The sequence below is a fragment of the Radiomyces spectabilis genome (genome assembly GCF_025331425.1).
Source record: "Radiomyces spectabilis strain NRRL 2753 chromosome Unknown BYT42scaffold_14, whole genome shotgun sequence".
Classification (NCBI taxonomy): Eukaryota; Fungi; Mucoromycota; class Mucoromycetes; order Mucorales; family Radiomycetaceae; genus Radiomyces; species Radiomyces spectabilis.
This window is the reverse complement of record NW_026251939.1, coordinates 473,053-498,696: the sequence shown is the minus strand read 5'-3', so window position 1 is coordinate 498,696 and position 25,644 is coordinate 473,053. Positions and strand designations below refer to the sequence as shown.

Genomic DNA, 25,644 nt, shown 5'->3' with positions numbered 1-25,644 from the left:
GGTCTCTCCTTGCTATTTTTTTTGGGTTTCCTTCTTCCTTTCTACTATTATAGACTCCTTTGCTTAATTCCTTTTTATTGTTTTCTCCGATTCCTTTCCTGAAATTCTATATAACCTATGCAAGCCATTAAATGTGTCGTTGTTGGCGATGGGTAGGTTGTTTTCCACTTTATACACCTTGTTATCTACGCAAAATCCAGCAAGAGCAACGGACGAGATGATGTGCCAAGGCAGGGCAGCGTTCAAACGTATCCTAATGGCTTGACATGCTCATGTTGCTCCAAAAGTTGAAATGCTTTTTGCCCTGAAGCATCTCACCGCGAACGCGTACGAAAACAAACTACGTTATCGGGTGCACCGTTGTCATCATGTTCACCCATCCACGACATGTGGGGCTATCGAGAACTATGCCCTTAGATTACATTACAAACCAGTTCCCGGGATCAGACCATTGGCTCATTTGTTTTTCGCTTCTTCTTTTCCCGAATAGTGCCGTTGGTAAAACCTGCTTACTGATTTCATATACTACCAATGCGTTTCCCGGTGAATATATCCCCACAGTGTAAGTTACCTTGGTGAATATTATCTTGGAATTTCTTCTTATCGTGTGATCTCCCTATCATTACGGTGCATTTTATACATTGGATACTATCTTTTTATGTATCGATAAGAATTTTTGCTAACAGTCAAATGATAGATTTGACAATTATTCTGCCAATGTCATGGTCGACGGTAAACCGATCAATTTAGGATTATGGGATACGGCAGGTCAAGAAGATTATGACCGTCTTCGACCACTATCGTATCCACAAACCGATGTATTTCTGATCTGCTTCTCACTGGTCAGTCCTCCATCTTTCGAGAACGTCAAGACCAAGGTAGGTTAAAAAAGGACCAAGCTAAAATATTCATTTGCTGGAAGGGGATTGGGTAGAAAATAGTATGTGGAATTCAGGGGAATTGGAGGAAAAAATAATAAACGCAGGAATATCGTGTTTTCTAAATTATCTGTTTCCAGTGGTATCCCGAGATCAGCCACCATGCTCCCAACACACCCATGATTCTGGTCGGAACGAAACTTGATTTACGCGAAGATCCAGAAACCATTGCCAAATTACGTCAAAAGCACATGGCGCCTATTTCGTATTCACAGAGCTTGCAAATGGCAAAAGATATCGGCGCCGTCAAGTACTTAGAATGCTCCGCTTTGACCCAAAAAGGTTTGAAGAATGTATTCGATGAGGCTATCCGTGCGGTGCTCTGTCCTGCTCCGCCGCCCAAGAGACAGAAGAAATGTACAATTCTGTAAAGGAAATCACCCCATATAACCAGACAAAGGAGATCATCTAGTAGAAGCAGAGAATAATAACCAAAATAGCTTTGTTTCTTCCACATCATGATTATCATTTTACTATTTATTGATTGATTTTGCTCGTTTCACACTTTTCCGCCTTTGCCTTTTTGTTGTTTGTTGTTTTGTTCTTATTTTATTTTATCAAATCAACACAAGATATAGTGTCGATTCTTTTGCATTAAAATGTGGCGAAACACAGAGGACGAATGGCAACTGCAAAGAACAGCATACATTTATCTCTACAGTAGGAACCGATGCACACTTGCGATAAAGCAATTCTTGAGCCAAACGTTCGGCATGCTGTTTCAAAATGCTCTTTGGATGACAGGACTCATATCACCAGACATTGAGTACCATTGCGGTGCTTGTAAGACGACCTCTACAGACGAACCTGATATTTATTTGCTGCCAATGTAAAAAGGCAATCTCATTTTCCAGAATGATTATTATTTAGTGACACGGATAGCGGGCAAGGGAGATCATCTTATTTCCAAACATGGTCTGACTTTGAAATGTGCATTTTCTTGTATCGGAAAGCAAACGAAAGCCTTTCGGGTGATGGATATTTCCTGTTCTGTACAAATAAGGTGTCTAACGATAGGATCTACAGTGTTTATCGAAATGAAAAATGAATTAAATAAGCAACGCAACATGAGGGAAGAAAAAAATGGAATCAGCAGTCATCATCATCATGCGGAATCACCAAGCACAATGTAACTAAGAAAATGTCGAAAATGTCGTTAGCAACATGAGCGTTAGGCCATTCGCCTGAGATAAAAGCTTACCCTTTGTCGGCAACGACACTACGGCATTTCACGAAAACATGGTATTTCACAACCCATCGAGGCTTCAAAGTCTTTTCGCTGTCAATGACATTGTGTGAACGGAACAGAGATGTGAGCTCTTCGTCAGAAAGCATATCTGGAGCAAAAAGAATATTGTATCAGAAAAGTACTTGTTCACCATGCCCTAACCCTCAGTGGAACTCACCCAAGCTATCGCCATTGTGTAATAATTCCACTTGATTGCGCTTCGCCAAGTCAATAAGATCGGTGGGTAAATTGCAGCAGTGAGCTACGTTGATCTGGTCAATGGTCGGTTTCACTTTTATCTCCTCGTGGTTTAAGAATGCCTCAAGCTGAGCATGTGAATAGTCAGAAACACCCAATGCCTTGACAGTGCCGTTTTGAACATGGTTTTCCAAGCTCTGCCATGCTTCCTTGATATCTTCCAATTGTTGATCTGCGGTAGATACGATAAATGTATCAATAGACTTTACCGCCAGGATCTTTTGGAGGTGTTCAATGGCTTGGTCAATGTGAGACGCAGGGTATACTCGATTCAAGTAGAATAATTTGGCTATAAAATTCGACATGATTGAGCAATTCATCGTAATGTGCAGCGGCATAAACTAGAGCATGCAATAGTTACCAGTGACTTCAACATCGCCACGGCAGTCCTCGGGAATGACGCTGCTGAAACGAAGGTCAGGTATCTCCAGAAGCTCCTCATCCGAATAGTATCTGTAGGAAGGTGTGGTGGTAGCAGAGATGGAAGTCTTCAATGTATCGTCAATGGCCGTATATAACTACATAATGAACCAACCCAACAACATATAAATCCATTGATCTGATGTAATAGGCTTGTTCGTCTGTTGCTTTTTACCTCTTTGTTGGATTTCTTGTGAACATTGGCGTTGCGACCAGCTACACTGGTACGCATGACATTCCCTGTATACAGTACCACCTTTTTAAAGCTTGGCATAGCAGGGGAGTGTGAAATATGAGCGGCAGGCATGGAGATAAAGGGTTTAGTGAGGATCGTAGATAAAGAGGAAAGGGAAATATTATCGTTGATCAATCGTCCCAGGACTTAAAAAATGCCATCTTTTTTTTCGTAATCCAAACCCCGCCGTTTATGTGACTGCATTTCTGACAAATTCAACTTTTTTTTATTTTTTTCCATCAAGTTTCTGTTGCATCCGCTTTCAGTCCATGGAGTGCGCAAAAAAAAAAAAAGCGCAAATAAAAAAAAAAGTTCTGGAAGGCGTGACCTAGACCGACATCTATAGGATAACAATGGCGACATTACTATTGTTTATTACAAACAGTCAATTTGATAATAATTTTTTGAGTTGATTTGGATCAAATTACGGGCTCCAAAACCTATGATCTCATGATTGTCGCAGCAGGGTTTTACGTTGAAGAACCTGAAATTGTCGATCAGCAGAGATATCTCGCTGATCTTTACCGTAAAGTAAAGATTACAGCTTCCGGCCAAAGACAAAGCAATAAACTTTTGAGTTTTGATTTGGACTACTATCATATGCTCGTTCTTTGGCTTTGGATCCCACAGGGCAACACTTGGGGCACTCCCAATTCTCATTATCCGTGACTGCCTGTACATTGAATGAGCCTGAACCACACTTAGAAGGACGAGACGTTCCTTCTCCTTAAAAAAAGAGACCTCCTTTTTCCCTAAAGTTTTTCAAGTCCACATCTTTTTAACACCTCACCAAGATGACCTGCCTCTCTAACCTTTACTGCTGCTGTCGATACTTTCAACAATCTTATGCAAGTGCAAGTGGAAAAAGCGGTGTCTGCTCTTCGTGAACATCATTCAGTTACCAACATTCCCGCTGTCGCCGAATACGGACGGAAGTTCAACGCCATGATCAGAGTCAAACGATCGAATGACCGTGGAATCTGGTTCGCCTGCAAGCATTCCGGAAAACAAAGATTCCGTAAGGATGATGCCGACAATGGCTGCTAATGCGACGTCTTAACGATTGAACCACCAAACTGCGTCAAGAGCCATTATGGTGTCAACTCAATAACCGAGACGGACATATTGGACCCGGTGACAGCCATTGTCCCAAATGCAAAAGATATCATCAGGTGGGCTGGCAGCCCACAATACCGCCTGCATATCCTTTGAAGAAGCAAACGGCCGAAGAAAAATTTAAAAAGCAAGAGGCAAAGCGACAGCGCCTCAATAAGACCAGGTGGTCGGGAACCCGAAAATGCAGATCATGCACAAACTCCGACCAGAGTTTCTTGCGCAAAACCCACATGGCTTAAATAGATCAAACCTCTGTCCGGACCACAAGCCTTAAGAAAACAAACCATAGAAGCCCAATTCGGTGGGAAGGCAGAAAAGTTCATCCGCAAAACGAAGCTCACAACCATTTTGAAAATCGAGCATACTCAAGTCTGAAACGCCATTCATTTAAGTCCTCGACTTCAACCGCAGCGTGGTATTTTCAAGGAGGCGCTTCCATCCATGCTCCAAACGTCAACATCGGTGGAGTAATGGTCATTGGCACCAGAAATTGGCGGGAATTCGACAAGAGCCTCGGTTTGGCATTTGCTACAACCAGCGAAAGGTCAGTTGCCCGTCCTGCAGGATGGTGGAACTTTTGGCCTTCCCAAGTCCATGCGTTCAAGGCCATAAAGTAATCAAAGCAAGGAGTTTATGGGTAAGTCATCTTGGCATTATAATTGGATAAACGATCGAAACCGATGGATATTAATTTCTTTTTTTTGGTGGGTGGGAAAGGCGAATAGATGAAAATGACCTTTAATCGCAAGTCGTTCCGTCAGTCCGTGGCCAGGAACCCTATTGGGTAACAATCGGTACGTCATGCCTTGGCTATGACTATTAACAAAGCCCAAGGTCAAACCTTTGAATCCATTGGTTTATTTTTACCGGAACCGGTATTTTCCCATGATCGCTCTATGTTGCCATGTCCCGAGTTAGAACACCATCAAAGTCATGTCTCACATGCGTCCCACAATAATGGCAACGAGGTTTATACGAACAATATAGTGTATACTGAAGTTTTAGCACAAAAGTGATCAAAAGTTATCAATAATGAGAAATGTTTAATAATATACTCTCCATTCAGTTTTTGATTGCTCAATTCAATTTACAACGACTATCCTGCACAGACAAATGCAAGCGCGAAGTTTGACTATAACCTATCACAAAATGAACAATCGCTCCAACCTCCTCTTTAATCAAGTTTTAGTCTCGCTTTCCTCAGAGCAACATCCCCAACTATACATCCAAAGAGCCGACTTTGTGATCTTCAAGATCACACGCGCAACTAGTCTAAAGAATTAAATCGTTGGGAAATCTGTAAATCACATCAGATTGGTTGTCCTGGATTTTACCGGGCTTTCTACAAGCTCCTCTGATATCCATACATTTATCAGGTACAGTACTTCAAAGATTTAGAACACTATAGCAATTAGCAATGGCCAAACTAATCTGTTATTTCTATCTCTTCTGTAGGAATACCGAGGCTATTAAGCAAGCTGTAATCGATCACGCCCACAAGTTAGAATCATTTTGATCGAGAAGAACTGATGTAAAGTCTGTCTCATTAAGGATATTATGCTTATGTAATAAAAATTTCCAAAAGGCCTCGGATAAAGTAGATGAGTTTATTGATTCCTATTTCTACTGGTTTGCAAACAGATGTTTGCATTAAGCCTCCAGCGGTTACATTAAGCTTCCGCGGTGTCAAAGACTGAAAGGGATTTAGCCCAGAGCGAACAAAGGTGTCAAATGCTTTCCAGGGAGGTAAGGACAGAAGATTAGGCGTTCAGGAACAGAAGGTAAGAACCAAGTAACAAAAGTCTTGAACTTATAACAAGTCCGCCAATCCTCTTCTTGATCGCTTGCAGGGACGTACTACACAGTACAGCAGCAAATTCTTCACAACCTTCCTATTGAAGGAACTGTTCTTGTCGAGTAAAGACAACTGGGCAGAGAAAGACACTGTACATACTACCAAAAATAAAAAAAAATGGGATGGGGTACTATTGCCGTACAGTTTAATTGAAAGAATCTGGGTAAAAATTTTACAAATCAAAATTTTTAAAAGAGGCAAGGTAATGTTGTTTTAAGGTATCAAAAAAAGAGAGAAAACCAAAGGACAAAGACATACAAAAAAAAAAGATGAATGCATTAGGACAAGTCACACTTACTCTTCCTTGTTTTCACTTACAAAAAAACTGTCGTCACCACACTGTGGGAGCCGCCACCGCACACCACCAAGGCATGGGCTTTGTTCGTCAGTTATTTTAAACTACACAGAAGCACACAAAGCAAGTGAGTGAGTGATTCGGCATAACATTCAAAAAGTAAATAAGGCACTTTATACATTACCTTTCAAAAAAAAAGTTTCTTTGTTGGCCACAAAAAAAAAAAAAAAAAAAAAAACGTTTTCGGTGCGCAAGCTATTTGTGGAGGTTAGTCGTTGATAGCACAGTTGTAGTCATCATGGGTATACGTACAGGATGGGTGTGAGCAAATGTAATAGAAAAGGCAATAGAAAATATATGGCGCGATAGATGGATGGTTTTGGGCAAGAAAAGAAATAAGAAAATAGATGTGCGATGAAGAGGAAATAAAATGGATGGAAGATGCGTCGTTTTTCATGGACATGAAAGAGGCGATCCCTCGACTGTAGCTAACCGTTATTGTCCAATAATGAAGCAGGAAAAAGACGCCATGTGTCTTTTCTCATCGCTTCACCTCATATTTTATCCTTTGATAAGAGTGGGGCCTCATCGCATGAAATAGCTGCATGAAGTAGGTCTCAGATACTGTTAGAGAGAGATCGATCAGGATGTCTTTATTCAAGTGTTCTTATGTTGGCTGATCGGATACACCAGGTGCACATAACTTTGGTACAGACGTAATGCGTGGCTCCTTGAACTATATTTCAACTTGTATCATACACTTTATTGAAAATAGAAGTCATCCTAATGAAGATAGCCTCTTCTTTTGATGAACAAAGTCGTCAGTTTCAGCGCATTTTCCCACCAGGATTACGCAGGCATTCTACAAGGCCAAGATAATATGACGAGATCCCCCACACTTCCCGCCAATACAAGACCAAGTCATGATTTTTGCTTCCTTGCAACTTCTTTCATTATTATTTCTTCATTTCCCGAAGAAAAATGAACTGAAAGATGAAAAAGACATTAGGGAAGTCAACAAATTTATTGGGATTACGAAAGAAATTTTGCCAGGGCACTGTAAAGAAGAAAGTGTAATTTGCCTTCTGCTTGTGAAATTTTCTGGTACTGTAGTGACAACATGCATGTATCGAACGCTCGACTACCCCAGGGAACTCATCCAATATAGCCAGAGATACACAACCTTATAAAGTGGAGGCATTGTTAAACGCATTCTGATGAAGAAAGCATTAGATACAACCAAATGAAGTAACTGTAATAGTTGAAATTGGCGTAAATCCACCTATTTCTGGACTTTTTGATTTCTTGCTGCTGAACGCCTCAAGTCATCCATATTTAAAAGGGTCCTTCACTTTATGTGTGCATCTCGTACAAAGTCGCGCAGAATAGTAAACTTCCTTTGCTTATGGAAAGAGATTGGAACCTGCACATTTGAAGGCCATTTGGAAGAAAAAAGAAGAGAAAGGTTCGATTTGCAACTGACTTGATCCAGAACGTTACGCTATTTTACAAAGAAAAAAGTAAAAAGGTAAAAGAAAGGTCCAAGTAAGAAAATAAAGTAATAGACTATCAAATTGGTATGTGCCATTATTTAGTTTACACGAGCTTTCTTATGTAATACGTAAAGAAGACCACTTTAAACTATTGTACCTGCTGAAAACTTCACATGCAGGTGTTCAAAATATGTGGTGTTTTGTCTGGAACCTTCACCAATTTAATGCATCATTTCTTGAAATCTGACCGACTGATTGGTTATGAGCACACCCCTTATCCTCCCTTCACTTGTGACAATGAAAAAGAGTAAAAATATGCTGCACGCTCTTCCTCTTCTTTCCACTCCCATCCCTTCTTTTCTCTTCTACCCATGGTGCTTGAAAGAAAGTATATCGGCCTCATACTAGCGATATGCTCCAGTTGTCTTATTGGTACATCGTTTGTTATCACTAAGAAGGGTCTTCAGCGATCATCGACCGAACATGGTAGGATGCGTACTCTGGGAGACAGGGGCGTAAACAATAAACCGTATAACATGGTGATATCTGGTAGGATGTGCCACCGACTCTCATCGCTATTTGAAAAATCCAATTTGGTGGATCGGTTTAACGACAATGGTGGGCGGGGAACTATTGAACTTTATAGGTAAGAAAGGAAGCGGTATATCGCTGACATAACCTGGGTGCAGGATAACTGACGGATTGTCACAACAGGATACACTTTTGCTCCTGCGATCCTCATTACGCCATTAGGGGCTTTGAGTGTCATTGTTGGGTAAGTGATTCAAATGAAAGTTGACAGGCAGTGCGGCATGCCTTGTTAATTAATTTTATAGTGATGATGCATTCTTAGCGCAATCTTGGCTTCCATCTTCTTGAAGGAGCGTATGGGACCTACTGGGATTATCGGATGTGTCTTGTCTCTTATTGGTGCGGTGATTATTGTCCTGCACGCCCCAGAAGATCCAGATGTCCAAAGCGTCCAAGAACTTGTTCAGTACATGACACAACCAGGTAAAATCACTTGATGACTACATACGCCAAGATAAATCATTGGTATACTGATAGCTGAGGATCTTTTTATATTGACTGAAAGGTTTCATGATTTACGGAGTTCTTGTGATAATTGTTACTGTTGGACTGATTTGGAAAGCCGTGCCCAGATGGGGAAAAGAAAACGTCATTGTGTACGTGGCCATATGTTCGTTGATTGGTTCCTTGTCCATTATGGCCATCAAAGCGTTCGGCATCGCTGTTCGCCTGACGATTGCGGGAAACAACCAGTTCAAGCAGCCATCTACTTATGTTTTCGCCTTTATGTGTGTCATATTCGTATTGACCCAAGTGAACTACTTTAATAAGGCTTTGGATACCTTTTCCACGAATGTGTAAGAAAGGGAAAATGGAGAGAAGGGGGGATAGATGGGGCAAACCCGTGGTGGACTCGTTTTTGCACAGTTTTTGCTGATACCAATTCTTTAAAATGTGATAGTGTCAATCCCGTTTATTTTGTGTTTTTCACAACGGCGACCATTATTGCTTCCGCGATCATGTATCAAGGGTGGCACACGAATGATGCAGTCAACACTATCAGTCTAATTTGTGGATTCTTGATTATTTTCTGTGGCGTTTATTTACTTGATAGCATTGCACGTCAAGCGGCGCCGCCGGCCATGGCTTTACCAGATGTCGCATCAAGCTCTCTACGACACTCGCCAAGCCTTAACGGGAAATGTCATTGGGACACGGAGGAAAATGTGGCTATGATCGGATTGGGACGCAGTTCCAATTGCAGTCGTCGATCAAGGGCTGTGTCTTTATGAAGCAAAAAGAATTTTGGTTTCGAGGAAAAATAAAGCAATAGAAAAAGGACAAGAGAAAATGACATCGCACAGCCATGAACTGGTCACTGTTCACATGGTGCCATCTGTTTTTTAGTTGATATTTCGTATTCTTTTTAAAGGTTCGTGTAAGGATTATATGGCAAGAGTGAAGTAGAGCATACCTGAGACAAGCGCTTTGATTGTATTCACTGACGCGGTCTGTCTGAGATTGAAACGCGGAATAGATCCATGAACCAAAGTGTGTGAATGCCTCCTCATTGCTGCCATAGATGCCTTGTCAGACGGATACGCATTCGTGATTGGAATGAATATAGGCACAAAACACAATATCAACGATGAGCATGGATAATTGAGTTGTGTTAGAATAGCGAATGCTGTCCTTGAATTAGAGATCACAACTGCGCCATGCATCTCGTTTAAGCGTTCTAATGTAAGTTGAGTGAAATCATAGCAACGCCAAAAAGAGTAGCATGGCTACTTTATGTTTCTATATTCAAGCATTTTTTTTATCATGTTTGTTGTTCAGTCTTGCCTTGAAATAAATAATTGAAAAAAAAATTCTTAGATTGTACATGAATGTCATAGTCAAGCTGACTTCCTTGAGAAGTAGTAATCATCAACTGAAGAAAGAAAGATCAGTTGGGGTAATTAAGGGCAGAATAGTTGATAGCCATGAGGTTTTGAGTATGGGTAGAAAATGAGGAACAATAAAATAATGTTTGATTTGGCAAGGCTACTTGAAGCGGAGGTCAGGCGAGAAAATCCGAAGAATTGAGCCAACGCAAGGAAGGTGACTGGCGATGGGCGAACCAACTGGAAAGCCAGACTGCAAACAAGGCTTCTTCCCGCTGTCCGCGCCGCTCTTGCTGTTTTTATTTTTTATTTTCCTTTCAATTTTTCCCTCTTTTTTTTTTCTCTGCTTCTTGCAAGCTGACACTTGATGAGCTTTGATTCTACTAATCCTTCAGTGTCGCAGCAGCAGGGTCAACGCCACCCTGGGCAAGAACCTTCTCCACCCGGATTTCGGCCGCTTGCATACCAAGCAGACCAACAACATAATTCACCCTCATCTGACCATTGGAACGAATTGACACGAAGACCTTCCGACAGCAACTCTTCCTATGGCACCAATGAGCACCCACCCGCGCCTCCTCTTCAACACACTTCACCGTATCGACCCTCGCCTTCGTCTGCATCGCCATATCCCTATCACTCTATGCCTAATAACAGTTATCCATCTGCTTCTTCTGCCTGGGACTATACTGATCCGACATTTAACGAGAGACCCTCCGCAACAGCTCAGGTTTGCACCTTCTTCTCCTTTAATTTTGCCACGCTCCATTTGCCATAGTAACATTGTTCTTGGTAGACCTACGCAACTGCCAGAGATTATCCAAAAACGTCGTATGATCAACCAGACCGATATTCGCAACATACTACTGCCTACGATCCGGTCCACGAAAATGCAATGAACGTTGACCCTGTACGTGCATAGTATACAAGTGACGCCTTTGTTAGAGACTGTCTTCCTCATTTATGTCCTCTTTACAGATCGTACCGCTGCACAGAACATCTCACGATGCAGTACAGGTACGTCATTGACAGTCTGACCATGTTGCATTTATATTCACCACCGTACGTGTACAGAATGCTCCTTCTGCACCAGCTTACCTTAAAGAACGAAAGACCCACTCGCCTGTGATGTCCATTTCACACATGCTGTCGTCTGATACATCTGACAAGCCGGCATCGTCAGCGCATCCAATATCCCCTGTTTTACAACCAGCGTCTTCTAATCCTCCAGCAAATCAGCCGTCCCGTAATGGTATCCACAGTCTTTTGAATAGCACAGAAGATACGTTCGAAATGGCGGATTCCGACACCGATACAGAAGACATTCCCCTTTACTCCACCGCTCAGCCCATTGTCACAGAGGTACGCATGGGAAATTGACAAAAACGTTCTGAACAACGCCCAGAAATTGATCATACTCTTTTTTTTTTTCTCCCAATGGTTCCTAGGTGGATGATACACCGGTGACTGAACCAGGTAGATGCCCTTTTTAGACTGCGAGGAAATTATATCCACTAACAGTAACTGCTACTAGCACTCCACGCCATCCCGTCAGCAGAGCCTTCCACCTTCAGTGCCAATGTTTCTGTTTCTAGCGATCAACGTCCGATGGAGCCTGCTCATGCTGATCACGAAGTCGACGATCATTTAAGTGATGATTCCTCTGTTGATGATTTCGCCCGCCATAGTAGCAGATCAAGACAGACATCAAAGTCTTTAGCTGAGCGGACGTTGGAAGAACTGCAATTGTCGGATGATGACGACGACGAAGATATTTTATATACGCAACGTGACGCCATGATCCAGTATATGATCGACGTTCATAATCGAAGAAAACGCGTTATTGAAGCGTACGAAAAAAGATCATCCGTAAGTGGTAACAAGCATGAAATGGTACACAATGATCATACTAACGACCATGTGTGCAGAGCAAACACAGCAAAGTTCATGAACGGTTGCAGCAAACTTTCATGAAACGATATGGAGTGCCGATGCCCAAAGTGATATCCGAACCGCTGGGACATAAAGACCGTTTACGACACAAGAAAAAACGATTCAGACGACGTTTTAGTGAAGATCTCAGTCAAACAGAAGAAGATATCACTGTAGTGAAATCACCCACCCTCACATCACAAGAGAGAATGGAGGAAGAGCGAAGGAAGATCTGGCTAGCAATTGCCAGGAAAGACATTCCAAGAGTAAGTTTAATTATTTTTTTTTTGGAGAGAAGACTCGACTGAATGTGGAATACTAATGTGCGATCGTTTTCTACTTTTTTTTTTACAGATGGCAAAGATCTTGACTCGTGTGCAGGCTACCAGAGCTGGTAATTGTAAAAAGGTTGCTCAGTATTGTCAAAAGGAAGCCAAACGTGCAGCTACCAAGGGCGGACGCCTAAACAGGGATGTTCAGCTAAAGGCGAAGCGTGCCATGAAAGAGGTATGCGCCTGTCACAGGTTGTCAGTAGATGTTAAAGTTCCTATTAATACTAATCGAATGTCGTTGTTATTTTCGGCCACAGATGCTTATTTTCTGGAAGAAGAACGAAAAGGAGGAGAGAGAATTGCGCAAGAAGGCTGAAAAGGAAGCATTAGATCGATTGAAGCAAGAGGAAGAACGAAGAGAAGCTCAACGTCAAGCGAGAAAGCTGAATTTCTTGATCACACAGACCGAACTCTACAGCCATTTTATCGGAAGAAAGATAAAGCAAGATGTTGGTGAAGACGACGAAACCGCTGTTCCAGTTTCCGAAGGGGCTACACCTGCCGCTCAATCGGAAAGTGTGGATTTGGACGTGACCGAAGGAGAGCAACCTTTGGGCGAAATCGATTTTGATGAAGGTAAATGCGCTTCTGAAATATTGATACTGTTGTATGTTATGGCTCACTGTTAACTTTCTTTGCTGCTGACGAAAATAGATGATGAAGAAAAACTGAAAGAACACGCTCGAATTTCTGCTCAGAATGCGCTCGCGAAACAACGAGAGGCAACGCGGCAGTTTGATGAAAAAGCCCGTGAAAGACGCATCGCTGCCGGCGATTCAGCCATGAATGTAAATCAAGCTCAGTGTAAGTTGTCGATTCTTGCTATCAAAATTTTTGTTCAAAAAGCAACAAAAACTCAATGTTATGACTGGCTGGTTAGTGGACGAGATGAACTTCCAAGATCCTACGAGTATGGGTACAGGCCCAGAGATCAAGCAGCCGTCCATTCTAATGTGTCAGCTTAAGAGCTATCAGTTGAAAGGTCTCAACTGGTTGGGCAATCTGTACGAGCAAGGCATCAATGGTATCTTGGCCGATGAGATGGGTCTAGGAAAGGTACGTGTGAGAGGATCTTGAAAGGTATGGAATGCCGAAAGCTCAACTTTTTTGACGCATGTAGACTGTCCAATCCATCTCTTTGATGGCATATCTTGCTGAAGTACATAATATTTGGGGTCCTTTCTTGGTCATTGCTCCTGCCTCCACACTGCATAATTGGCAGCAGGAAATTACCAAATTCGTACCATCATTCAGAGTAAGGGCGAATGAAGGTTTTTTTTTTTTGGTTTTGATGAAATGCATGACTCAACCATGAATTTTATATTGCAGGCTCTACCTTATTGGGGTAACCCCAAGGATCGTAAAGTATTACGGCAGTTTTGGAATCGCAAGCAATTGTACGGTCGCGATGCACCGTTCCACATCGTTATCACCAGTTATCAACTTGTAAATATTTTGCAAATCCAAAGTACTTGATCGTACGAAGATTACTCACACTACGGCTTATAGGTATTGACGGATGTCAAGAACTTCCAGCGTGTCAAGTGGCAATACATGGTTCTAGACGAAGCGCAAGCGATCAAGAGTTCGTCCAGTGCCAGATGGAAACAGTTACTTGGTTTCCATTGTCGAAATCGACTGCTGTTAACTGGTACACCCATCCAGAACAGCATGCAAGGTAATATCCCTGCTTTACCTTATTATGCCAAATCACAGCACAGCTCCTTACGAGGTTTTCTGTATTAGAACTTTGGGCTTTGCTTCATTTCATCATGCCAACTTTGTTTGACTCGCATGAAGAATTCAGTGAATGGTTTTCAAAGGATATCGAAAGTCATGCGGAGAACAAGGGCAGCTTAAACGAACACCAGCTGAGACGTTTACACATGATTTTAAAGCCGTTTATGCTTCGTCGTATCAAGCGTAATGTGCAACATGAACTGGGTGAAAAGGTATATTGGAGAATGCATTATTCATCAAGAGGATATCTGACTGATTTTTTTCCGTGTAGATTGAAGTGGAAGTGTACTGCGATCTGACGGCGAGACAGAAAGCACTGTATCGTGGATTGAAAGAAAAGATTTCTATTTCAGAATTGTTGGAAAAGGCCAAGTCTTTGACAGATGTGGAAAGCATGGATAGTTTAATGAACCTGGTCATGCAATTCAGAAAGGTACGTTGACGGTAATTACTATAGTGCATGGACTAGTTTTTGACTGACAAGTAAATGTCGTTTAGGTGTGCAATCATCCTGAGCTCTTTGAGCGCGCCGATGTTCAGGCACCTTTGTCTTTCTGTCAATTCGGTATGACTGGGTCGCTCGTCAAAGAAGCCCATCTTTATCTTCCCTATGCAACCCGCAGTCCTATCACCTATCATATTCCTCGTAAACTGTATCGAAATGGCGGTATCCTCCGCGTGCCTGGCCCACAGTCCAACGCAGGGTTTACGACTAGATATCTTGATAATCTAATGAATATTTGGTCTTGCGATTATATCCATGAATCCATGTTCTCCTCTGAATCAGGCAAGTATCACCTACTATTGCTGGTGATGATCCAAAGACAAAGTATTGACTCGTTTGTTCTTTGTGTAGATGCCGCATTTTCCTTCCTTCGGTTCACTGATATGAGTGCTCACGATGCCAGTTTCCTGTTTAAGCAATCCATCATTGTGCGCTGGGTTGCCCATCTGAGTCGATTAGCGCAACGTGCTCAACGAAAGTTTTACATTGATGGTGATGAAAGGTGAGTAGTTGATGGAAGCTGTTAAAATACAGATCGACTAACTTGATGTTGTAGTTACCCTACTGCTGCTGCTAATACATATGCCAGCTTCCTCATTGCGGAAAACGAATCAATTCTTTCGCCCGTGACCATGGTTCCAAACAGTCCTCTGGATCAGTTAACTCATATATCCGACAACGTGATTTATTTGGTTCGCAAATTTAATCAGTGTTACTCGCCAAAGGTAAGGTTTCATCCATCTCACCAACAAGCCATAGATAAGAAATTGTGAAACTAAGGCATGGGTATCGTCTGTAGGCGCAAGCCGTCCCGATAGATATGGTATGCTCTGATCGATCGTTTGAAGTGGAACAAAAAGAACTTCTTTTCGACTCTACTATTCGAGCCACGCTGTTCGGTCAAGCGCAGTATATCAATTGGTCGCAACGAGAACATGCAGCACAGTTGGCTGATGTTATGTCTGCGACGGATAACCAAGGCATTATGACGGTGCCGGCATCAGGTCACGGCTACTCTCACATGAGAATACCAGGTAAAAAAAAATATGCCCTTACTATAGAGAGTCAAAGGGATGATACTTGGTGCTAATGATTGGTTTTGCGTAGCTATGAGCGATCTTATTCTGGATTCCGGAAAATTGGCGAAATTAGACGGCTTATTAGAGAAACTGAAGGCCGAAGGTCACCGTTGTCTCGTTTACTTCCAAATGACGCGCATGATTGACCTGTTTGAGGAATACATCGCCTACAAGCAATACAAATATCTACGATTAGATGGTTCCTCCAAGATTTCGGAACGTCGTGACATGGTGACAGACTGGCAGACGCGACCTGAAATCTTTATCTTCTTACTGAGTACGCGTGCTGGTGGTCTGGGTATTAATTTGACCGCTGCCGATACAGTCATCTTTTATGACAGCGATTGGAATCCTACCGTGGATCAGCAGGTACGTACAACGAACAATTTGCATTTTTCTTGCCAAAACTAAACATGTCCAACTCTTAGGCCATGGATCGAGCGCATCGTTTGGGCCAAACCAAACAAGTCACTGTCTATCGTTTAATTACAAAGGGAACCATTGAGGAACGAATCCTGCAGCGTGCCAAACAGAAGGACGAGGTAAAGTATTGCATCAAAATTGATGCTGACAATACTCGTGTGTTTTTCGAAGTACTAACAAATCTTTGTCGAACTTTTTACAGATTCAAAAAGTGGTTATTTCCGGTGGCGAATTCAAGCAAGTCGACTTTAAGCCTAGAGAAATTGTTTCATTGCTTTTGGACGATGAAGGTAGGTTTAATTTTACTGGAATGATTCTGGAACCCGTCATTTTGCTAATACATTGTCTACACAGAGCTTGATAACAAACTACAGCAGCAATTAAAACGTAAAGCTGAAGATGAGGAAAGCAGTAATCCGGCGACACCTACTGGCAAACGGGCAAAGAAGGGATCAGGGAGCTCCACACAAAATCCAGGAACGATTGATCAATTGTTCAGTGCCGGAGGTGATACATTGCCGGAAGATAACCTTGGCGAATCCTCCAAGGGTAAAAGAGCGCCAGAAAGAAGAAAAAGTCGAATCGGCCGGCCGAGGACAAATATTTCCTTCACGGGTTAAACTGGAGAAAAAAATTAATCGTTAGCCATTCACATCATTCGGTCTAATCAGTATCAATACGAAGAATACGTAGCAAAACGGGAAGGCTTCTAGAAAAAAGACGCTCCAAAAGAAGCAGATGTTCTTTTGTGTAAAAGTTTTTTTTTATTTAGCACCTATCATATTCTTTGAATTTGTATCTTTATCTGATGCTTTGAAAGAAACTTGTAGATAAAAAAAAAAAAATAACGAAATGGGATTATCCAAATACTCTCTGGTTTTTTTATCAGTACTGTATCATGTTCATCGATCAAGGTTACATGGAAGAAAGCTCGATGTCAAAAAACCATAGACAGTTACGTATTACAATACAGCAGATGTACGCGAACCATTGATTCGTCCAATGCAACATTGAGTTTGCCCGGTTTAGCCATATTTTAAAACAATTCAACTGTGTGGAGGTAAAAAGAATAACATAAATCTGTCAATGTCAAGAGGCAAGAAAGGGTGACTCAAAAAAATTGTAGAAAGAGGAGAAACAAGAGGGGAAATGATAGGGATATGTATAAAAAATGAGAGCATCTATCGGTTACGTGATTTTTTGTGATAACTGCTGTCATGACTGGAGGAAGAATTCATTTGACGTTTCCTTCTAATAAATGCATTTTGGTTTGATTAGATCATTAAAAAAAGATGGGCGACATTTGTTTGTACTCACGAATCATTTGAGCTGGAACGGTGTTCTGAACGGCCGTCATCTGATGGCGCATTGGATGGCTGGTTGTTACGAGAGTTCCAGCTATGTCCGGGACTCCCCCGCGTCATTGATCCACGGGGAGCAGGGCTACCACTGTTTCGCATTGGGGTGCGACCACCACGGAAATCGCCACCCTCAAAATTCATGGGCGATCCGCCGCCGGGAAAGAATGGCATACCCATCGGTCCGACTGGCATATCTGGAGGGAACATGTTCATCGGCATACCCCCTTGACCTTTGAATAAAATGTTAAAACCTTTTTTTTTTCTGTGAAATATATTTTCAAGTTCTTTTTTACCTGGAAAGTCCATCCGCATGAAACCATCATCGCCTTCCATATTCATACTACTCAGAACGAAACCATCGTCAGTGACCATGTGTAACGGACAATGTCAATCCTGCAACATACTTTGGATCTCCATCTCTGTCATTATCGCCTCCTGAGCCTTTTAATCGACCTGAAATAAAATTGATTCTCGTTAGCCTTTTCTCATCAACAACATACGATACTGAAAAAAAGAATATGTACCCATGGGCATCCCTGGTCGACCGCCTGCTCTCGGGTTAAAATTGCCGGGACGATTACCACGCATGCCCGGACTACCGGCGCCTGATGTGGGTGGCATAGGCACTGGGGGCGGCATTCCCATGGGCATGCCCATCATTGGATTAGGCATCCCACCCATACCCATAGGCATAGCAGCTTCCATCATGGCCGGATTCATCATCATATTCATTGGCATAAAGTCTGCCATATCCATATCTCCCATCATCTGTGTACAAAAATTGATTAAGACACAACGCAGGTGTATCCGATCAATAGGTAGAACTGACCTTTTTGTTCTCTCGCAACATCTTTTGTTTCGCACAATAGGCTCTCCAGGTAATTTCATTGAAACCGTAATTGAAAAAATCGGTGATATCTGCACCGGGTTTTCGCCAAGGTTTATCTTCCACCATATCCAGATCGACTTCGGTGATGGGTTGTCCGTTAAATTCGCCCACAGCCTCTAAATCAATACCACCTGCTGTGCCCTTGGTGCCGGTGCTGGTTTCGTTTGTGGCGTTATTGGTTTGGGGTGTAGACGATGATTTTCCTTGCTGACCCGGTTTAAGATTCACGACTGAAGTTCCTTTTCCGTTCTCACTGCTGGTCTGTTGTCTAAAATTGAAAGCATGAATAACTCGATTACGTGGATTGATATTCGCCAACGTTGTTTGTTGCAAATTACCCTTGGGCTTGTTGAGAAGAGCTCGTGGCTTCTATTTCCTCTGGTTCCAATATAATCTCCAGATCCTTGGGAGGGGATTGATCAATTTTAAAATTTAGGCCTGGTCGTCCGATATATATGCAAACCTACATCATCGCTGTCACTGTTTTCCTCTTCATTTTCATCGTGCGCTGATTCTTCTTTCGTAGAAGGTTCGTTTTCGCTTTCATCCTTGCTATTCTGTTTTCTGCTCGTTTGAAATCAAAATCCGTTAGAAAATATGCACCTTTAGTGTTCTATCGTCTGCGGAAACCTACTCTCCCATTTCCTGTGCTCTTTGAAAGGATCATCGTTAGTGGTCAGCCACATGCATTAGATCGATGGCAGGAAAAAATAAGACGTACTCATTGGCGGTGCTTCCTTTGTAAAGTTGATACAAGTCTTCGTCATATTCTTGGGAGGTATCTAGATCCATCAGTTATTTAATTTGACGCGATAGGACGTGCAAAAGCGATCATGGTCGCTTACCTTTTCGGTCACTTTCAGTGGCAGGTCCTGATTCGTAGTTGCTCACGTCGTCTTTACGAGATTCTGAGGCGGCCGAGGGTCCATAAAGAAACTCGTCGACGTCGTCTTCATCCACAATATTGTTCCCACTCATGACAAATAAAGCTTAAAAGGTCAAGATAATTTCTTCGTTCATGGAACTCCAAAAAGTCGTTCTCAAGTATGCAGTCACACATGACGCAGGTTTTTTCGATTGAATTTTTTGAAAGTTGTTAATCAGGCCTTTTTTTTTTCTTTGCAAAAATGGTCGTTTGCAGTGATGAATATGAAAAGCATGAATTCACTGCTGTAGACAAAGTTGAAAACTCAAAAACTAGGCGACTAGCATGTTACATCGCTTGGAAAAAGAGAGTGATGTTCCTGTAATCATTATGCCCATTTTTTACTCTTTGTAGCGGACCTTAGTTTCCTACCCTTCCTCTCCAGGATCTCTTCCCTTCCTACTGAGATATCATCTACGAATTGCATTAAACTTCAGTGTCATCCAAAACAGACTCTAAGAAACGGGTGATCGTATCGAGAATAGTATATCTCACGTCAAAAACTTTCAAGCTGAAAAAATGCACATAAATATATTCCTTTTTTGCAATGGACGCTGGTCGCACTCTACGTGTTTTATATATTCCTTTAGATTTTTCCTTCAGCTTCTAATTGCTTAATGTATGCGTCAAAGTCGAAATCGGGGTTCTCGAAATCCACTAGTGAATTCACTGCAATTAGTCATTGTCCCTATTTATCATCACACGAATGGGGCGGGTTCTTCCGATTTACCTGCGGTGGCCGGGGTAGGAGCCGAAGGTTCCTGGGGACCAGCCTGCTTCTTTGCATAGGCAAGTCTTGCCTTTTCGATAAGTTCTTCCTTATGACGGTATTCAGCCTGTTTCTGCTTCTCTTCGGCCTGCTTCTTCAAAGAGGCATTGTGCGTGTAACCGTAAACGAGACCAAAAGCGAGTGCTGACCAGCGGCCGACCTAAATGTCCAACGATTAAAAAACTGAATGACAAAAATAAAACGATAGCAGAATCTCGATAATGTACGTTTTTCACAGCGGGGTTGACCATGATGACAGTTGTGGGCGGAGAGAAGGAAACAAAAGGTTGTGTAGCGAATTTTTGCCCTGATTGCTCGGTGGCGAAAAAAAACATGGGGGCCAAATTTGCCCAACTGTGACTTCTGATGACATCACAGGCTTCACATTGGGCTTCACCTTCTCCTTTTTTGCCGCAGTAATGTTCGTCCCAATATTTAACAATCTTGATCCGTTTGCGCTGCAAACGCCATGTAGAGTGTATGTCTTAAGAGATATTATTTCTGAATCGTATTCATGAATTCAAACAGACAGTACGTTGCAGCTTCGCTATTCTTTGAAATTGTATAAGGGGTTCAATGTGCTCTGGAGTGTGTTTTTTTATAGAATATTAAACTGCAACTGATAATACTTCTGTGGATAATCGATACCTCGTCGTTAGTCGTTATACTTTGAACTACTACAATACTCGTAAAAGAGCATGCTTGGCGTTGGAAGTTAAAATCCTGAGATAAAGTTGCACAATTCGTTGCGCCAAGCTCTACTTCAAAGTCCTTGTGCCGAACTACGCCAGCTTATTTTTATAAAATGTACCAAATCATTTTGGAAAATGTAGTTCTGATGAAATGACAGAGGGAATTCATATTTTCGGGTCAATCATTTTGGTGGGAATGGAACCAGTGGATGTACGATTATCAAGGAACGAGTGCGGAGAATGAAAGTATAAGTCCTGCCCCGTCACAGTGAGTTAAAAGATTCAAAAACGATCTCGAGCCACGGGCATCAACGACTGATCATGAACCATCTCCTGTTACGTATTCAGCTCAGATCTCTTTCTCGTTCATATTCATATAACCAACGTAGGTAGCTGCTTATCTAGACACCTATGCTTTAATGAATAACAATTAAAGGACTAGGCACGATTCGTGCATTCACGGCTGGTCGGACATCGTCGCGTGTGTGGATCCTAACCGATGGTGGCCTTGAATCGACCTTGCAGAGTTACGCTCTTGGTAAGCGACTAGCTGCCAGAGGCCAGCTTGATTTCAAGACGGTGACTTCAAAACCAGGTATGGTAACCTGATAATTTATCGCTTGACCTGTCACTCACTTGATTTATTTTTTCACAGCACTACAGATGTTCCCTTCTATCTTCCAGAAATATATCGTTGAATGGAATGTGCAAAAGTCTGACAGCTCAAGCGACTCGTTACCGTGGTATTTGACGTCGTCTGGAAACGATAATGAAGGCTCTATCGCAGGCGATCGGCCGGATTATGTGATTTGCAGTGGCACCAATGCCATTCCGACCTGTTTACATCTTGCGCACGCTAATCAGACGGAGAAGAGAAGCTTTTCAGGTAACTCTCATTGTTTGTTTACCGAGGAACTTGGCAATAACCATCAGATGATATTTTTAGTATATTTGGGCATGCCGACAATTCCTTTTATTAGCTTTGATCAGGTGGTGCTGCCAAAGTACGAAGCAAATGCTAAGCTCGGTATGTATTGCTAATCAATCTAATCGTATTTCGCGTCTAACAAGCGGGGGTATAGCCAAACTAGGACCGTTGGCGCATCAGAAGAATTGTATTATACCGAATGTATGTTGAATTCTCAGGATCAAAATCAAGACGGCGGTATTGATGTTGACGATAGATGCCACTGCTTGATTTCGATATCATCCCAGATAACGATACCTGGAAACAAGCAATGCCCACCTCTTTCATGGAAAGCCTAAGCAATACAGATAATGTTACGGCCGTTGTGGTAGGAGGTTATAATGCACAGTGTCGATGGTACTCTGAAGATGCAATCACTCTGGTGGATAATATGCGTGTAAGTGCAGAGGGTGGAACATTTAAACGGGTTTGATTTGAGCTTATTCTCTCGTTTTTTTTTTATCAAAGCGTATGATCCAGAACCTGAATAGCAAAGTTGTACTAGTTTTCACTGATAAAACGACCGATATGGTAAGACAATGTCCTAGTTTCCCTGAGTTATATAGTTAAACCCTGTTTTCCCTTAGGTCAAAGACAAGATGATCAAGGCGATAACCACACAGATCGACAAGCATGAACAACAGGTTGCTATTTGGGATGCAGCGGATAAAAATCTCGAAAGTTTGTCAAGAATTGTGACCTATGAGGGTATGCTCAATCGCGCTTCTCGCATCGTTCTCACAGCTGATCTGGACTACGCTACTGCTCATGCGGCCTCCAAGCGGTAAGTAATCCATTTTTTCAAGAAAAATTATCACATTTCTTATTTTGAGATGCATACAGAAAACCTGTCTATACGGTATTTGCCGGTCGTTGTCGATCTTATTTACTGCAATTTCATCATTGGTGCCGGGAAAACCAGATCACTAGAAAATTGCGACTGGAGCGCAAGATTTTCGGACATGGGCGACACGGAGGCGATCCTTACAGCTATCTAGGACATCATGAACCCTGGGGAGATTCTCAGCGCATTCTTCGCAGTCATGACATGACAAACAAGGTGAAAGCTAAGATAGAAGAATTACATGAAGAAATGGTCACAGGAAAGCGACGTCGGTAAACTACGCTAAAGACAAAACCATACCATTCCTACCAACAACACCTGCCATTAAAACGCATATTACTATGATATGTGGATTATTCTCGAACAAACGCGCTTCCTGAAGCTTGATCTACATAATGGGGAATAATGACCGAGAATATGCGCTTCTGTGTCTTGTTCCGCTTGTATTTTCAAACCCTCAAACCACGCTTAAGATGGTGTTAGTTCGCTTGTTGCCTAATAGCTTGCATGATGGAAGCGTCAAGGACTATTGCGGGCAATTCTCGTGATCAGTGAAAAAATGATACAGATCAATGATCCAATAGTAATAATGGCGGTGGCTTTTCGACGTTTACAAAAATTTTATAGCCCATTCTTTGGGTCTGTCATAAAAAAAATCCTATGGTTGATTGCAAAACACTAGTCTTCTTCCTCGCTGCTGTCTTCGTTGTCCTTCAACCATTGAACAAAGGGAGCCATTTGCTTCAAAAATACGGTCTTGCCTTGGGGTTTGTGTGCCTTTTCGGCCCAATACAAAATAGCATTGTCCGAGACAACGTCCATCTTGTACAAAAGTTGGATGATTTGACGGAAGAACTTGGTTAATTTGGCATCTTCATAACAGGTAACTTGCACCTTTTGGAGAAGCACAATTTCGGTCTTGGGAGAGGTAGCAAATGTCTCCAACATGGGAGACCAACGCGTCACAGCACGAAGAGCCTGCGATTCCACTTGATCAGGACGTGCGTTGATCAAGTCCACGGTAAGCAAAACGGCGGACCAAGCAATTTGAATCACTTCTTGTTCGCTGAGTCCTGCTTCCTTTGTATTTTGTTTCACATAGGCCACAACCTATCAATATCAAAAGCGTTAAATGTCTGTGTCAATATGACTTGTTTACAGAGAAACGGAAATAAAACATTACCTCGGAAACGTTGGCTTCATCATGCATCATTTCCTTCAAATCGATCAACAAATCACCTTTCATGGAGTTCTTCTGATTCTTCATATGAAAGTCAACCAACTGCTTCATATCTTCAGCTTCGAAATGGCGAATCAAACATTCGTCTTCCCGCTTATTCGGTGGGAACAATTCGATCAACTTGCTATCCAACCCAGAGGCAATCAGGGATTTGCCAAATTGTTCAATACTCTGTTCGTTCAAAACAGTGCGGAAGACAGTGGTCGAGAATTCAAGGGAGTGGCCTGTATAAAGAGCATACAGGTGTTTAGCAAACTGTGACTACCTATTTGAGTTTGGCAAGGGCACAAAAGACTTACCGTCTTTGACCAAGTAATCCTTGAAGATAACCTTCAAAATCGAAGGCGTGATAAGCCCGTTGATAATGAAACAGCCTACGGCGATCGCCAAGTTGTTGTTCTCAACCGGTTGCCACTTGTTGATATATTGCAAGATATTCTTGAGAGTCTCTTCAAAGGGTCGTTGCAAGTACTTGTAACGACGAATCAACTTGCTAAAGACATCGGTATGTCGCTTGATTACCGCGGCATCATTCTCGGCGCCAAATAAGCTAAAAGGACTGCGTTCAGCATCAGCGTTAATAATTGCTCCTGGTTCTAAAAAAACGAAGGGAACTGTATGAGATACGGGACGAGAGTATGATAGGCATATGCCCTATCATCTTTTTCATGTCTAACCTAGAATGCCTCCAGTGATAAGAATTTCAAAAAGAGCCTCTCCGTATTTGCGATAATCAAGGGTATTGCTACTAGTGTCAAGTATCTGGGAAACGTCTTCGAGATTGCCGGTCTTTGCGTTATTCAGTTGCTTCAGTAAATTATCTCTGAAAACTAATGGCAAGCAATCGTCAGATGGGCGATCCAAAACAGACATGAAGCACACTTACTTTCAGGTTCGTGCTTTGCTTGAGCTTTTTGAGCGCCCTATTGATTGCAAATCATTATTAAGGGAACCATCTGGGACCAATATAAACAAAACATCCAGCAAAAAAATATTCGAAACTTACTTTTCTCTGTTTTATTCTAACACCATGCAAGGCAGGTTTAGCATTTGTAGCCGAGGTTTGGGTAGTATTCATGTAATGTATGAATTGATCGTTTTTTATACGCCTATCTCTTGTAAATGAGTACGCAAGGCAGCCGCTGGAAGTGGAAGAAGCGAAAAAGTCAGGAGCCAAACAAGCGCTCTCTGGAAAATAAAAAAAAGGTTTTGGTTGGACAGCACAATCCTAATTTTTTTCAAGTACGTCACCAAAATTACTAAAAGTGGCAACTGCAATATTTTTTTTAGAATTCGTGACGCAACCGCGACGCTAATGATTCAAAGCGATCATGCAGAAACACGCGCTTCAACCGATAACAACAGTAATTCGTTTGCGACGAGCGATCTTTATCAATGACCATAGGGTTTAATAATTTTATAAAATACAATTCGCTGCACGAATATGCTCCAGCAGTGGCAAAAGTGGGACAGAGGCTTAGCCGGTTGGTCAATATCTTTTCCCGCTTTGGATATCCCAGTCAAGGGTCAGACAAACATACAGCATTCAGAGCCATATCTTGGCCAGGAGATAAGATTTTAGTAGGAAACCGACTTAATTGCTAGCATGAACCATGGTTGGTCGGCATATCATAATATTATGACCAATCCTGAGGCTGCATCTGTTCCAACTTTTGATATGACTTTCGAAT

The 25,644-nt window shown here is 42.1% G+C and overlaps 8 protein-coding genes across 8 annotated transcripts; 4 read left to right on the top strand and 4 right to left on the bottom strand.

Annotated features, from left to right (window-relative positions):
- Positions 1-15: 15 nt before the first annotated feature.
- BYT42DRAFT_585985 (rac protein) lies at positions 16-1,555 on the top strand. Its single transcript, XM_051570029.1, has 4 exons — positions 16-152; positions 491-562; positions 698-878; positions 1,019-1,555. The coding sequence occupies exons 1-4, from the start codon at positions 118-120 to the stop codon at positions 1,307-1,309; spliced, it is 579 nt and encodes a 192-aa protein (XP_051419395.1). The 5' UTR covers positions 16-117; the 3' UTR covers positions 1,310-1,555.
- A 55-nt stretch (positions 1,556-1,610) lies between these two features.
- Positions 1,611-3,187, bottom strand: BYT42DRAFT_585981 (uncharacterized protein). Its single transcript, XM_051570028.1, has 5 exons — positions 3,020-3,187; positions 2,786-2,942; positions 2,345-2,713; positions 2,140-2,275; positions 1,611-2,071 (listed from the first exon to the last, which is right to left on the bottom strand). The coding sequence occupies exons 1-5, from the start codon at positions 3,149-3,151 to the stop codon at positions 2,044-2,046; spliced, it is 822 nt and encodes a 273-aa protein (XP_051419394.1). The 5' UTR covers positions 3,152-3,187; the 3' UTR covers positions 1,611-2,043.
- Positions 3,188-8,209: 5,022 nt separating this feature from the next.
- Positions 8,210-10,031, top strand: BYT42DRAFT_595648 (magnesium transporter; the record flags this gene model as incomplete). Its single annotated transcript, XM_051570873.1, has 7 exons — positions 8,210-8,324; positions 8,392-8,484; positions 8,553-8,613; positions 8,692-8,852; positions 8,935-9,226; positions 9,331-9,491; positions 9,997-10,031. 7 exons carry the CDS (start codon positions 8,210-8,212, stop codon positions 10,029-10,031), a joined length of 918 nt encoding a protein of 305 aa, XP_051419393.1.
- A 495-nt stretch (positions 10,032-10,526) lies between these two features.
- BYT42DRAFT_124469 (SNF2 family N-terminal domain-containing protein) lies at positions 10,527-17,233 on the top strand. Its single transcript, XM_051562161.1, has 24 exons — positions 10,527-10,985; positions 11,052-11,165; positions 11,234-11,272; positions 11,330-11,617; positions 11,704-11,731; positions 11,790-12,124; positions 12,184-12,453; positions 12,542-12,694; positions 12,777-13,095; positions 13,174-13,323; positions 13,400-13,575; positions 13,640-13,774; positions 13,849-13,965; positions 14,029-14,197; positions 14,266-14,471; positions 14,531-14,692; positions 14,758-15,046; positions 15,116-15,266; positions 15,321-15,489; positions 15,564-15,798; positions 15,872-16,212; positions 16,272-16,385; positions 16,469-16,556; positions 16,621-17,233. The coding sequence occupies exons 1-24, from the start codon at positions 10,623-10,625 to the stop codon at positions 16,884-16,886; spliced, it is 4,677 nt and encodes a 1,558-aa protein (XP_051419392.1). The 5' UTR covers positions 10,527-10,622; the 3' UTR covers positions 16,887-17,233.
- BYT42DRAFT_124492 (uncharacterized protein) lies at positions 17,014-19,541 on the bottom strand. Its single transcript, XM_051562162.1, has 11 exons — positions 19,362-19,541; positions 19,238-19,298; positions 19,151-19,168; positions 18,984-19,080; positions 18,855-18,919; positions 18,457-18,784; positions 18,152-18,395; positions 18,032-18,080; positions 17,921-17,970; positions 17,584-17,857; positions 17,014-17,517 (listed from the first exon to the last, which is right to left on the bottom strand). The coding sequence occupies exons 1-11, from the start codon at positions 19,492-19,494 to the stop codon at positions 17,448-17,450; spliced, it is 1,389 nt and encodes a 462-aa protein (XP_051419391.1). The 5' UTR covers positions 19,495-19,541; the 3' UTR covers positions 17,014-17,447.
- A 391-nt stretch (positions 19,542-19,932) lies between these two features.
- Positions 19,933-20,515, bottom strand: BYT42DRAFT_585946 (ATP synthase E chain-domain-containing protein). Its single transcript, XM_051570027.1, has 3 exons — positions 20,438-20,515; positions 20,172-20,370; positions 19,933-20,098 (listed from the first exon to the last, which is right to left on the bottom strand). The coding sequence occupies exons 1-3, from the start codon at positions 20,459-20,461 to the stop codon at positions 20,028-20,030; spliced, it is 294 nt and encodes a 97-aa protein (XP_051419390.1). The 5' UTR covers positions 20,462-20,515; the 3' UTR covers positions 19,933-20,027.
- Positions 20,516-21,222: 707 nt separating this feature from the next.
- On the top strand, positions 21,223-23,321 carry BYT42DRAFT_585944 (mitochondrial fission ELM1-domain-containing protein; the record flags this gene model as incomplete). Its single annotated transcript, XM_051570026.1, has 9 exons — positions 21,223-21,287; positions 21,345-21,497; positions 21,558-21,788; positions 21,849-21,929; positions 21,985-22,031; positions 22,087-22,266; positions 22,338-22,400; positions 22,457-22,653; positions 22,713-23,321. Coding segments are annotated over 9 exons (1,294 nt in total), but the record flags the coding sequence as incomplete, so codon positions are not given.
- Positions 23,311-25,245, bottom strand: BYT42DRAFT_585941 (armadillo-type protein). The gene is made up of 6 exons (XM_051570025.1): positions 24,960-25,245; positions 24,840-24,876; positions 24,631-24,783; positions 24,253-24,549; positions 23,897-24,177; positions 23,311-23,823 (listed from the first exon to the last, which is right to left on the bottom strand). Exons 1-6 carry the CDS (start codon positions 25,029-25,031, stop codon positions 23,392-23,394), a joined length of 1,272 nt encoding a protein of 423 aa, XP_051419388.1. The 5' UTR covers positions 25,032-25,245; the 3' UTR covers positions 23,311-23,391.
- Positions 25,246-25,644: the final 399 nt, after the last annotated feature.